The 14,690-nt window shown below is 41.5% G+C and overlaps 1 protein-coding gene across 1 annotated transcript in view; it reads left to right on the top strand.

Moving 5' to 3' along the window:
* FER1L6 (fer-1 like family member 6) overlaps positions 1-14,690 on the top strand; it is a 160,588-nt gene that overhangs the window by 61,508 nt on the left and 84,390 nt on the right. Inside the window, exons 11-15 of the mRNA XM_082721744.1 lie at positions 35-387; positions 5,505-5,613; positions 6,367-6,550; positions 11,848-11,968; positions 14,193-14,293. Of these exons, the coding sequence (XP_082577870.1) occupies positions 35-387; positions 5,505-5,613; positions 6,367-6,550; positions 11,848-11,968; positions 14,193-14,293 (868 nt within the window). The remainder of the gene's footprint in view (positions 1-34; positions 388-5,504; positions 5,614-6,366; positions 6,551-11,847; positions 11,969-14,192; positions 14,294-14,690) is intronic.

Below are 14,690 nucleotides of genomic sequence, written 5' to 3'. Positions count from 1 at the left end.
ATCACTGGGCAACTAAAATGTGAGGCTTTTACAGGCTTTCTACCAACCTTCGGACCTGCCTGGATTAACCTGTACGGTTCACCCAGGAACCACAGTCTGATGGACGACTACCAGGAACTGAATGAAGGCTTTGGAGAAGGCGTGTCATTCAGGGGCAGAATCCTGGTGGAAATTGCTGTGGAGATCCTCTCTGGAGGGTCGCAGGAATCTAAGTTTTCCAAGGCACTCAAGGAGCTCAAATTGTCTTCAAAGGACAAAGACTCCAAATCTTCCAAAAGCTCCAGTAAAGACAAGGGTGACAAAACTGATGACGGAAAATCCCAGCAGGTTTCAGACAAGACCAACTCAACAGAGGTAGAGGTGGAACCTTTCGATGTGCCCCCCCAGGTAGGTCTGAGCCCTGCTCCACAACCCCTGCAAGGTGAGCCCAGGGTGAAGGTTGCTACCTTCACCTGCCACCCCTGCTTCCACAGGCTCCCAAAGGCATGCACAGGTCTCACTCTCCCTTCATAAAGTGTGTTGGCTCAGCCCTACTTTCTGGGTCAATCCACTGCCTCTTAGGGGCACATCACAGCCATCTGCTAATGATCAATCTCTCCAGTGTTCCCCCAAACATGGAATCCTATGAGAATCAAGGTGAAAGGGAAATAAAAATGTTCTGGGATAGCTGGTGAAAGTGGGGGTAGGGGGACGGGCTGAGCTCTATCTGTGGTCTGATTTTGTTGAACTTTGTTAGCCTAGCATATGCTCTGGATGTGAAGTAATGTGGGATGAGGGATGAAGAGGAAGAAGAGTGAGTGCCAAGCTAGGATGAAAGAAATTGAGAAACCTATTTCCCTGCCTAAGAAATCACAATTCAAAGAATGCCTATTACTCAGCATAAAACACATTAGCATTTTTCTAGCCTGGTTCTGTATGAGGGGAAAGAGATCTGGGTCTCCAAGAGGAATACAAACTGAATATCCCCTTAACTGTCTGATTGTTTATTTGAGAGAAAGAAAGAGTGGAGGGGTGAGGAGGGGCAGAGAGAGAGAGGGAGAGAGAATCCCAAGCAAGCTTCACACTCAGTGCCTGATGTGGGACTCGATCTCATGACCCTGAGATCATGGCCTGAGCTGATATCAAGAGTTAGAAGTTCAACTGACTGAGCCACCCAAGCACCACCCACCAACTGTTTAGAGTAGCAAGACTGCTTTGTGCTTAAGCAAATGAAGGGACTGTGTTTCGTTAGTAGCAGAGGTGAGTGGATTCTAGCTCTCAATCTGGATGATTCTGTGTCTGTGATTTTGTTTCTCAGGTCAACCAGACAATCATTTTGGGTGGAGAAAGGAGGAGATGGTGGTCTGGGTCACCTTGGCCTTAGTAGAGCCACTCATTTTAACTGCTGGGATCTAATACATCTTAAGAAGCAGTGTGGGGAAGAGGTTGGAGCTCAGGGTTGGAAATCTTGAGGGTTGATTCTATTCATGGTTCTGATTGTAACACCTCTCCATGTTTTAGTTTACTCATCAACAAAATGGGGTAGTAATAGTCTCTTTGTCATAGGCATCTCCTGGATAAATGAGGGAATGCCTGTAAAATGATCGATAGGGTTCTTTGCATGGTAGGCCAGCAGTACATTTGCTGTTACTGTGACCAGTGTTTATGATTTGTTCAGAGCTCACCACCCTATTTTTTGGACCTACTTTGGATATTTTGTGGACCTCCCTAGCTCTCCCTTATGAACCTGTCTATTGGGAAATAGCCTCTGGAAATGTGTATTGTCAGTTTCTTGTTAGAAGACATTGCTTTGATGTGATTGTACTTATGTGTATTTTTTCAGAATATATGCCAGCTTTGGAAATGATATAAGGTACTATGGGTACCTTAAGTAGCCACCTATGCTGATATCCAATTGTATCTGATTCTGTAGCAATCTTTCCTACTGTTGAGACTGGCCATTCTTTTCTAGACAGAAATTACCAAGAAAAGCCTAATAGAAGATTTTCTTAATCCACATCAGTATTTTCAAGATATTTTGCAATGGCCATCTTAAAAATAATTCTAGCAGAAAGCAATGGTAGCTTGGAATTTATGTAGAGTGTACATTTTTTACAAGTCCAAGAGCCCATCATGGTTCTTGGGTAGAAGGTATTAGGAGAGGGAAAATTCAGGTCATATTCAAACCCTTATTTCTCCTTCCTTTCTTCGTCTTGGCTTCTCATTTGAGTCAGTTTCTTGCTGGGTTTATTAGTTATCTATTGCTATATAACTATTACCCCTAAATTTAGCAACTTTTTTCGGTGGGTAAGGAATTTGGGAATACCTAGCTTGGTGGTTCTGGCTCAGAATTTTTCATAAGGTTTTAATCAAGATGTTGGTAGGGGCTGCAGTCATCTGACAGCTTGACTGGAACTGTGGGATCCACTTCCAAGATGGCACACTCATAGCTGTTAAGAGGAAGTTTTGGTTCCTCATGGACCCATTGGAAGACAAAGTTCCACATGGACCCTTCCCTAGGCTTCTTAGGATCTTTATGGCAGTTGGCATCCCCCTGAGTGGACTGGGGGAGAACAAAGCAGAAATGTCAATATCTTTTAAGACCAAACCTATAGAAGTCACACACTGATATTTATGACACATTCTAATTGTTAGAAACAAGTCACTAAGCCCAGCCCACCCTGAAAGGGGAGAAAAATTAGGCTTCATCTTTTGAGTGTGGGGTGCCCAAGGATTTGTGGACATATTTTCTACCTTCTCCAGAGCCTCTACAGCTTCAGACATGGCAATATTTCTTCTTGCAGAATCTTCTTTTTTAGCTCTCCAGGGTCCTGAGCTCTTATTTCCCTTGCTGCAGCCATGCTCTCATTGCATACCTGGACAAATGAGATCCCATGACATTGGCTTTTCCAGCTCACCCTCATTACCACCATCAAAGGTTATTTCCCTATGTCAAGCTTTCACAGAGCATAACTAATCTAACAGATGTGTTCATTTTCAAATTCTGTGAACATGTACTGACTAGTTTCTTTTTTTTAAAAAAAAATCATCCTCAATATTGGTAGGAATACAAATAGAGTTTGACTCCATGGGAATTATGATATAGAAGGGGAGGTAAGACATACAAAATAAATGTACAGGAAATAAAAAGTGATACATGCAATAGGGAGCTACAGATAAAATACTAATGTTTTATGGAGTAAATGAAGTATAACAATTAAAATGTTGGGCTCTCAAGTAAGATAGCTGGATTTTAGATGTAGTACTTGTTACTGCCCAGCCTCTGGAGAAACATTGCCTCTGAATTTTTGGGCAAATGACTTAAGCTCCTTATGCTTATTTCCAATAATCATTTCTACTTGGTGGGCTCACGTTGAGGATTTAATGAATTAATACATGCAAAGTGCTAAGAACAGAGCCTGGCACATAGTAAATACTCAATAAACATTAGGCACTTTTAATAATTTTGGATAGGTATTTTAATCTTTCACAGACTACTTGTCCTCATCTTTAAACAGATAAAATAAAAGCAACCCCCTCCTAGGGTGGTAATGAGAATTACATGAGATAATGTAGGAAAGGGTCTTAATACACATCTGACACTTAATAAGTACTCAGTAAACATGTCCATCATCGTTACTCAAACTCAGGAAATCAAAGTATGCTTCCAAAAGAAAGTCATTTGAGTTAGGCCTGAAGGATGGACAGGATTAAGAGATGAATTCTACCTGTTGAAATACTTGCCATGACTACCATTCTTGTGGTATTCTTACGTGTAGGCTTTATACAAGGTGCTCCATGTGGATGATCTCATTATTCCCCCCTGTAAGCCCTATGACAATGTTTATTTCACAGAGAGGGAAAGTGACAACCAGAGAGTGGACATGACTTGCCTAAAGTCAACCAGCTAGGAAGTAGCAGAATTGGGATTTGAAGAAAAATTTATGTGGCTAGGAAGTCTACCATTTCTCTTCCAGGCTACATGGCCTGTATTCCCATCAGGTCTTCAAATGCTTTTTAACCTCCTCCCAGAGAGTAAACTTGACCCCAGAACGGCGAGATAAGTGGATTATTTACAGCCAATACGTACAGTGGCAGCAAGTGGGAGGGCTGTGTGCTCTCTGTGACTAAGATCCAGAACTGGGTCCTCACCCTTTCCAACATTTTCTGGTCAATAGAAACATTTCCTGCTGATGCCAACAGCAAGGAGGCCCCTGTGTGAAGGAAAGCTCACCTTTCTGAGACCTGTTGTCTCTCGAAGTGACAGGGTTCAGGGCTCTTGATTGAATGGGGCTCTTCAGCTCTAAATCTGCAACTGTTTATTTTCCTTAGATGAACCTTATTGCTTTTTCCATGGAATTTAATCAGTCCAACTGTGAAACCAGGAAGCGCAGACTGGCAGCTCATTCAACCTCTTTGTTCAGAAATGTGATGCTGTGTCAGTGTCTCAGCTATATCTGCTCCCTGAACTATCAACCTGTTCCACATCAATAGGAGTCATCTACAAACAGCTGTGGTTGCATTGGGATGGTTCCTGTCTTGTGACCTGTCATGGTCCTGTCTTCCACAATGTAGTTTTCCTTGAGAGGGAAGACTTGGTGGAGCCAAGCCTGAAATCTTGGCTGACTTTAACTTGCTATGTGACCTGCAGAAGCCCCTTAATCTCTCTGAGCTTTAGTTTATTGAGGTAGAAGGAAGATGGAGCAGGTGAACCCCAAGGCCCTTTTCAGTGTAAAAGCAGATGTGATCCTGGGACCCTCCACGTGCTTATAGCTCGTCCTGGATGCACTGGGTGGACTGATGCTCACGCAAGTGCCTAGCCCTTCTGTCTCTTTTATCCAGGCTCATGTTATTTCAGGAAGTGTTATTTCAGGAAGTCTTTGAGCAGGACCAAGGTGTTGGGTTAACATGTGGTTGAGTTCAAAGAACCTGGTCTGTGGTCAGAATACTTGGGAAATTTAATAAACTCAACCTTAAGTTTAGTTTCCTCAGCTTCTTCACCTGTAAAATGGGAATGATTCAGATTTCAACCTTTTGGGGTTGTTGAGGAATAAACATAATGTATGCGACCATCCTGTATAATTCATAAAAATAATGTAAGGGTTTGGTCCTATGATTCTGTTTTCTAAATGGCTGCTCACTTGAAAGTGATTCCAAACCTGTGTTTTACCAATAGTACTATAGAAGATACACATACCAATCTTTGTCTTTAAAATTTAAAAGAAGCAGATTTTAATTGCAAGGTAGACGCTCAGAAGGTTGAGATTACATCATTCTAGATAGATGGCTCAATTTTTTTTTTTTTTTTAGATGGCTCAATTTTGATTTGTAATTTGTAGGTTCTGGTTTCTGCCTGCATGATGAGTGGGGAAGTGACACTTTAAGGCTTTAAGCCTTTCAGGCTGACACTGAAATTCAAATGCTTACAAATCACTCTGGACGAGTTAACATCACTAATTCAGCTTCCTGGTAATAAAATAAAAAATTAGAGCCAGACCTGTCTAAATATTTTTTTCTTTCTATAGATTACACCAGAAAAATGTGAGGAATTTTTACTTTTTGGAGCATTTTTTGAAGCTACCATGATTGACCGGAAGATTGGAGACAAACCCATTAGCTTTGAAGTTTCTATTGGTAAGTGCAAACAAGCACAGTGCTTGGCACATGACATTGGCTTTATATCTGTTTCTTTAGTGAATGTGTTATTGTCTTACATAGAAATAGCATTCTGGCAGAGGTTTGTACCTCAGAAAGAAATGACTAGTTCTTTGTTTCCTCTAGTGTCAATATGAAGGGATAGATTTATTTTCATGCTAAAAAAGGATTAAGAGTATAGTTTGGATTTAGAAAGACTTGGATTACTAATCCTAATTCCCTTACTCCTAGGTTCTTGATTTCTCAGGGTCTTAGTTTCTTTAACTATGTAGTTGGCATAACAATAACTCTTCATAAAGCTATTGCAAGAGTGTAATGAGTTAATCCATGAGAAGTTCTGTGCACATTGAGGGTGCTGTTATTATAACTCCTGATGATCTTCCTGTGGTGATGTACAGCTGGGAAAATCTTTCCAGGAATGAGCATTCCATCAGAGAAGGTCTTACTTCCCATCAGGAGGATGTCCTTCCAAGGAGCAGAAGCAAGTGGAGATGGAATCCAATTAGTTTGTGACTTAATTAGTTTTTACTAAAGAGAACATAAGATGGATGTAGATGATGACTCACCATCATTGTTAATCTTATTTCTTTGGTCTGACCATCATACTTCCTACCTTCATACTGAGATCTTATTTCTCTGTCCTGGGAGGATATGACCTTAGATCTTTATGCCACGTAGCCTGATTCTGCTTTTTGACATCTGACCTGTCTCTCCTTGCTACCATCTCTTTAGGTAATTTTGGGAACCTGCTTGATGGAGGGTCCCATCATGGGAATAAGAAGAAGTCAGCTGAATCAGCTGAAGAAGACAGCCTTCCACTCCTGCACGAAGGAGAAGGGGACGCAGCCCACAATGTTGCCTTCCCCATGGTCTCCACCACTCACCCAGAGAAGCCACTTGTGACAGAAGGGAACAGGTAGGAAGCCCAGTAGGGGAGATCAGCCAGGGTTCTGACAATAGGAGTCTGACCTGTTCCTGGGACTGTTTGGAAGTTCTTCCCTAAAACCAGAAACATCATTTTTTAATCTTAGTTATGAGAGAAAGGCACGAACAGGGACATCATGGTCATTGCCACTCTACTGAATCTTTTTTTTTTAACTTTTTAAAAAATTTTATTTTATTTTTTCAGTGTTCCAAGACTCATTGTTTATGTACCACATCCAGTGCTCCATGCAATACGTGCCCTCCTTAATACTTACCACCAGGCTCACCCAACCTCCCACCACACTCCATTCCAAAACCCTCAGTTTGTTTCTTAGAGTCCTCAGTGTCTCATGGTTTATCTCCCCCTCTGATTTCTTCCAATTCACTTTTCCTTTCCTTCTCCTAATGTCCTCCATGTTATTCCTTATGCTCCACAAGTAAGTGAAACCATATGATAATTGACTTTCTCTGCTTGACTTATTTCACTCAGCATAATCTCCTCCAGTCCCGTCCATGTTGATACAAAAGTTGGGTATTCAACTTTCTGATGGAGGCATAATACTCCATTGTACATATGGACCATATCTTCTTTATCCATTCATCCATTGAAGGGCATCTTGGCTCTTTCCACAGTTTGGCAATTGTGGCCATTGCTGCTATGAACATTGGGATACATATGGCCCTTCTTTTCAGTACAGTTGTATCTTTGGGGTAAATACTCAGTAGTGCAATTTAAAGGTCATAGGGTAGCTCTATTTTTTAATTTCTAAAGGAATCTCCACACTGTTTTCTCAAATGGCTGCATCAACTTGCATTCCCACCAGCAGCGTAAGAGGGTTCCCCCTTCTCTACATCCTCTCCAACACTTGTGTTTAACTGTCTTGTTAATTTTGGTCATTCTAACTGGTGTAAGGTGGTATCTCAATGTGGTTTTGATTTGACTTTCCCTGATGGCTAAAGATGAACATTTTTTCATGTGTCTGTTAGCCACTCTACCGAATCTTTAGTGACATGTTGACAACTCTCCAAATGTCACATCCAGGTAATTCATCTAAGGACAGGACAATGATGATGACTATTATTACCATATATATAACTTTGAAGCATAACGAGGTAGGAAGGTCAGAATTTAACATTTCAATCCGAACCCTATTAACAGTTACTATATTCATCTGAGCTCTGTGCCATTACGTAAGTGGGATTATTAGATACATCATTTCTTATCTTGTTTTTGCTGAGGTCAGACTAAAGAACTCAAAAAACAACTGTCATCTACCAAAAAAGACCATTTCAGAAAACATCTGGGGTACTTCTGTGAACACTCACTGATCTTTAACTCACATAAACTTTCAACATGAAAAAAGAAGCAAAATTCTAGAATTCTGTTGTAAGAAAGTGGTATTGAGCACCAAACATGTGATTTACAATAAGGGAAAGTCAGACCCAGCAAGAGTCTTCTGTGTTCTGAGCCTTGTGCCATGAGTAAAGCTTTATCTTCTCATTGTGTTCTCATAAGAGAACATAGTTCTCTCCTTTTGTATGTGAGGAGATTAGAACAACATTGCTGGTGCTCTTCGCTTTCTCTGCTCTTCCCAATCTAGATACTCTCTCTGGGCACGGATCCATGGCTTGCTGAGCACTGTCAGGATAACAAGGCCTCCCAAAATCTTTTCCCCAGACAGCCCTCTTCCCTGAGCAGCAAACCCAAACACCCCCACTTGGGTGTCCCAAAGTTGTAGCAGGTTCATTGTCTTCACAGACAACTTTGCTCCTCCTCCTATCTTTCCCATCTCATGGACAAGTCCTACCATTCTCTGTGTCCTATGAACCTCATCAAAAAGTTGTCAGTTGCTCTCTGTTCCCTTCCATCCCATGACCAGTCAGCAATGCAGTCTGGTCAGTTTTGATTCTCAAGTATTTCTCATATAAATGGTCATTTCTTTAATTCTGGCCATTGGCATGTTTGTCCTGGATTAGTCTAGCAACTTCCTACCTGGCTTGGATCTTCAAGAAATTCACTAAACTATCTGTCAGAACCAGTTACTCTGACATCATTCATTGGCAGCCTGTAGGTTTCAGGATTATTTTGAAGCTGTACCTTGTTATTTCCATCCCCATTGATTTCTCTACCATTATTTCCAGTCACTCCCCAATGGCTGTCATTGCTGCCACACAATGTCTCTGTTAGTTCTCCAAATGTGTCCTGCTGTTTGCTGCCTCTGGGCCTTTGAGAATGCTCTGCCCTGTGCCAGGCAACAAGCCCCCTTTTCAGAACTGTTGGTTTCCACTACCCTTCAAGGCTAAGCCCACATTCCCTTCCCTGAATCCCAAGTCTGATTTCTCCACCAAGCACCACTCACACTACATTAAGATGCTTTTTTTGTCTACCTATGAGACTGTGAGTACCCTGAGGACATAGACCATGTCACATTCACCTGTGTTTCTGCTCCTCTCTAAGCCTGGAATGTAGTAGATCCTCATAAATGTTTTTGAATGAGTTAAGGAATTACCATAACTGAGTTGGGCCCAGGGTAGGGGGCAGAGAGAGGAGGCAGATTACTTACTTTCCCTGGGGAAGGAGTGAGGAGTTGAGAAAGTCACAGAAAAGGTAACATCCTAAAGAATGGGAAGGGATTTAAGCAATGGAAAGAGAGTATTTGGGACGAAGTATGAAGGAGTAAGTGAAAATAATCTTAGCTGTTTATCTGCTTATCTGTGTCCTATACTTTCTAAATCCTTTCCCTCCCATGGGCCACCTACCTTGGGATTTTTTTTTTTTTCCTAGCAGCCATATTTGGTTGTCTGACCTCCTTTTCACATATCTAACAAGGAACCCAAACTCCCCAGTCCTTTGATGGTTTCTGTCTAGTCTCAAAACTGAGTTGGTCAATGATGGATCCTGTGACTGGATCTGCAACTCAGGGAGAATTTTCTGAAACTGCTCAGAGGCACAGTGCATCCTTTCACTGGGACAAGGCAGTGAAACCTCCCCACCTTGTTGGACTAGCCCATTGTTGACAATGGGTGAAAGTGTCAGGAGATCTAGTATGGAAACAGTTTGGGAAGAAATGAGAGGTCTCAAACTACACTTGGCCATCTTGTATTAGTTCTGGCCAGCCGGCTTAAGGAGGCCCAAATGAATCATGCTATGTTTCTTGGACTTTCTGTCTCTCAGAAATATTCCTCAGTCACTGACCACATAGTGGCAAACTGGAGTGGCAGCAGCTGAATTGGAGGATCCTGTGTCTATATAATAGACACATGTGTACATGCATGCACACATGCACAGACACAGTCCCTTGATTTGTGTGTTATCTTCATTAAAATACCTCCTTGCATTTGTTCTGGGCTTTCCAGTTTTATAATGCATGCACTCACATATGATTTATGTATTGGGCTGGAGTTCAGGAATGAGATCAGAGCACAGGACATCCCATGATCATTTCATTCTCAGGACTCTAAGGCTACCCTTGCCCAAAGTCACAAGGCTGGTCTTGTGTCAGGGCAGCCATTCAAACTGGCAGCCCTCTCTTCCCACTGGCAATATGGTGCCCTCATGATGCCCTCCCATCTGCCATGCTCCATCTGTACTGAATTTGCCTGAGACCCACAGCATCTCAGTCCCATGACCAGTAAGACTAGGCAGACTCTGAGAATCCAAGAGACAAAGGCCCTGAACATCATTAGTGCAAAATAATCTGAACCATAGAAACCTTGGAACAAGGGACAATACTGGATGAGAATGTATCTTGTTGTAGGATTCTTGGTGCAATAATTTTAAAAGAAGTGAAAGAGCAGTTTGATTCTAACTTTTTTATTTATTTATTTTTTGTTCTCCTGTTATAATATCAACCTCAGGCTCTGCCAAGAATTTATTTGGCTTCTTTTCTAAATGTGCCTGCCGATTCATTTTCTGCAGAACAGACTATAGGACACCTTTGCTAATTTTATGATCTCCAGAAGAAATTTGCGTTGGAGAACCAAAAAAGAACAACCATCCATTCTTTCAGGCTGAAGTTCTCTTTAGTTTTTTGGAATGGAAACAAAGCTTTTGCTCCCTTGGTCTCTCCTCTCTCTGCCTCTATAGGTGTATGACTCCAAACACTGCCCATGTTTATAGGGCTATATGTCTCACCCTGCCCATTCCAAGAATGTTGCCTTGGCCTTCCTTCTACATTTCTCTTCTCTTGGTCCTGGCTGTTTCTGGAAAAATTACAGGGTATTTGGGGAAAACTTGGTCAATGTTATAGCTATCACTAGACAGGAACTTCAACTTTTTGCCACACTTCTCCTACCTTACTTGCCTCACCCCATCCCTTTCTTTCCTGGAGACCAAAACTGACAAGTTAGTTTCTTCTTTTTTGTCTTCAATCTTACCTTGTTAACTCTCTTTTTCTCATCAACATTTAAGCATATCCAACCATCATCCTCAAAAATTTTCTTTGGCTCCACTTCTCCCCTTCTAGCTATGTCATCACCCTCTTGTCCCATTATTGACACCAATGCCTGGCAGCAGTAAATATTGGATGTGTGCATGGATGGATGGACAGATGAATAGATGGATGGATGGATAGATGGATGGATGGGCAGATGGATGAACACATGGATGGATGCATGCATAGATCATGGATGGATGGAAGAATGCATGCATGCATGGATAGATGGACGGATGAATGGATAGACGGATGGATGGATTCATGGATGCCTGGATGCATGGATGGATAGATGGAAGGATGGATGGATGGATGGACGGATGGATGCATGGATGCCTGGATGCCTGGATGGATGGATGGATGGATGGATGAATGGATGGATGGTGGTATGGGTGCTGTAGTTTAGATATAGGCACATGCTTCATCCTCATTAAGCTCTTAAAGTTCTCTAGCAATTTCATTCACTCCTGTTATCTTGGTTGAGTTTCACACAGTGTGTAGCTTATAGACATTAAAGTTAATATGTTACTTTTTCTCCCTTCTTTCCTCTCTCAACTGGAATGAGAAGTTCCTCCTTGCAGAAAGCTTGCCTGATAAACCCTGCCCTCTGGTGCTCAGCTCTAGGCTTTGCCCTGGGCCTGATGACTGTAGCTGTTAGTACCTCTCCACTGTTGCAACATATATGTTCCTTGTTGATTTTTCATGGGTCCCTGATTAGAATAGAGTTAATAGTTTTATTGTTTTGTCACCAGCCCTCCCTACCCCACTCAGAATGTATAAAACATAAATATGTGGCTAAAATTGCATGAATAATACTGATGGCCAAGTAACACCCAGACTTAACTTGTTCTCATAGGAATTACAACTATTTGCCTTTTGAGGCCAAGAAGCCCTGTATTTATTTCATCAGTTCTTGGGGAGACCAGACATTCAGGCTGCACTGGTCCAACATGCTGGAGAAAATGGCAGACCTGCTGGTAGGTGACTCTCAAAGGTAATGGATTTGAACACTGGACAGCTGGAGGCAAAAAGGATCTTTTTATTCATCCAGGAGAGGGTCTTGACTTCAATTTAAATACAAGTAAGTTGCAGCTGCCTCATTGGAGGGCACATAGTTCCTACCCTGTGGACCAAGGGAATGAGAATATATTTTGACTTTAAATACAACTACATGGATTAGAAACCCTGCTCTGCTTCTTAACATTCTGTCCCTAGGGACAGGCTGTTTTCCTGATCTCCAAAGGGCAGGAAGTTGACAACTTTCTCACATAATTGATAGATCCTGGCTTCAACTCATATAAAACTCTAAGTCCTTAACATGGTAGAGATCTTATAGGTGAAGTCCTGCCACCTCTTTTTAAGTCCTGCCTTTCACATGTTTTCTCCTTTGTTCCAAGCACATTGGATTTTCAATTTCTTGAGGTAATGATGTTTCTTTATGCCTCATAGCCACCTCCATGCCATTACCTTATCCTGAGCTTTTTCCCCTCCATGCTTCTCCTGGGTCACCTGTCAACCTCCATAGGTCAGTTTCAACTACTTCTCAGAGAAGTCTTCTGGCTTCTGCCCGTTCTCCTCTCTCATAATACCCTGTGCTTTACCTTCAGAGCTCTCTGTATTTTAGAATTGATTTGTGTGTTTATTTGTTCGATAACAATTTCCGACTGTTCAGTGACATCTGGCATAAGACCTGGCACCTGAACGGGGCCAAGAGTTATTTGAGAGATTGAACGTGTGGAAGTATTTATGACCGTGCCAATATTCAGTGACTGCTGGCTGGCTCCACCCAACACCCTGGAAAGAAGGCAGCCCTGGGACCTCTGCTTCTTTGTGCTCCTGAGCCTGATTTTTGATCTCTGTGCCTGCTCTTGTATTTCTCTTTGTGCCTTCTACTTTCTGTGCCGCCATGCCTCACCAGGTGACCCTCTCCTTCCATGAAAACCTGTGCTAAGGAAAGAACAAATTTCTCTCTTTCTCTCTCATTTGCTTTATCATCCTGTCTCTAGTTGTGTGAAACAAAGTTTCCACTCTGGTTTTGGGGATCCCAGGCATCAGGGAGGTAGATTCTGAAGGTGGTAGAGGATGCTTGGTTTAGTGTCACATTATGTGGAAGCTTTAGACTTGCTTTGTAAGACTGGTTTTGCTTCTCCTTCAGGCCAAGGAGATAGTTCATTTCTAAAAGGCTTGGCGAAACAAGAATGTTTTCCTAGAGACCATAGCTGCCTTTACCATTCATTTCTACCTTTCTCAGTGCCAGGATCCCTGCCGTACTTGGCATATCACAGCTAACATGACTGAATGTTTATTAAGTACTAAGCTGTGTTTGAAGAAGTCCACACCTCCCTATGGTGCATTAGGTGGGCACTTTTATTACCTGATTTTACAGGAAACTGGGCACAAGGGGGTTAGTTCACTTAAGGATAGAGCCTGGCTTTGAACAGAGGTAGATTGACCCGATACCTAAATTTTTAATCAGTCCACAATTTACTTGTTCTTATAGTGAAGGGGAAAGAGGGAAACATGTGTCTCCAGATATCAAACTTTGATGGGTAGTAGTGAATGCAGTTTTTGTAAATTCTAGCAAAGCAGTGATAACATGTATATTGCCTTTTAAGTGCTGTATCCCTCCAAGCCACTGGATGGAATACTAGAATTTAGACCTAAAACGGAAAGTATGATTATTAAATATACAAGTATATGGCCATTGTCATATGCAATCTATCCTCCTCCCCTCTCTAATACCTTACGTCCCTGCCCAAACCCCTATGATCAAAAGAATTAATAACTCCTGAAATTTAGAATTATTCAGTACTGCTGTATTCCCATATAACCAAATGACTTAAACATTGCTTTTGGAGTTTTTAAAAATTATATCAAATTTATTCTACTTTGTTAGGTATGTCCTGATATTAGATTTCCCCACAGGGTAAACTCTAAATAAATGGTTCTCCATTTGGAACGATGAGTTTGAGTAAAGTAAGGGAAGACTTGTATTTAGACCAATTCCAGTTAAGAAGAACAAGGTTCAAAATTAGAATACAGTGACATTTCCCAGATCAAGCACAAGAAAATGAGGGAAATCTTACCTCATATCTAAAACACGAAATAGCGAAGTAATATATCTGAGATATTATCATCAGTGTCTCCATTACAGTGTTTCCTTCTGCCCCTCATCACTCCACCTCTGTGGTTTGTTTCCAGGAAGAAAGTATAGAAGAAGTTAGAGAATTGATCAAGATTTCAGAGAAAGCATCAGAAGATAAAATGAAGGCGGTGCTCAGTGACTTCATCAGTCAAAGCAGGTACCGAGAGAGACAGCTGGCATATGGGTTGCTGAGCTTATATGAGATCAACTTTTAATTACCTTAGAAAATAGTGGATTTTCCATGAATTTAGATGGGCATTTTATAGTGTTCTATCCATCTTTATTTTCTTCAGTAATTGAGCTGGCATTTCTGGGCTTGCTATTTCTTCCTGACACTTGACTAGAGCATAAAGCAAAGAGGAAAAAAGAAAAAGAGAAGAAAGGAAAGACTCACTGCAGAGACTTTTAAATGAAACAAGAAAAATGCTAGTGACATTGAGCCCAGCATGCTTCTTTGCATTTAGTAGCTACTCAGCAACTATTTGACAATTAGGTGGATAAGTCATATCAAATACCATTTTGTAGAGTTTTTTTTTTTCTTAAAGATTTTATTT

This window comes from Mustela nivalis (genome assembly GCF_964662115.1).
Source record: "Mustela nivalis genome assembly, chromosome: 2".
NCBI classification, from domain to species: Eukaryota; Metazoa; Chordata; class Mammalia; order Carnivora; family Mustelidae; genus Mustela; species Mustela nivalis.
This window is presented reverse-complemented; position numbering and strand designations above follow the sequence as displayed.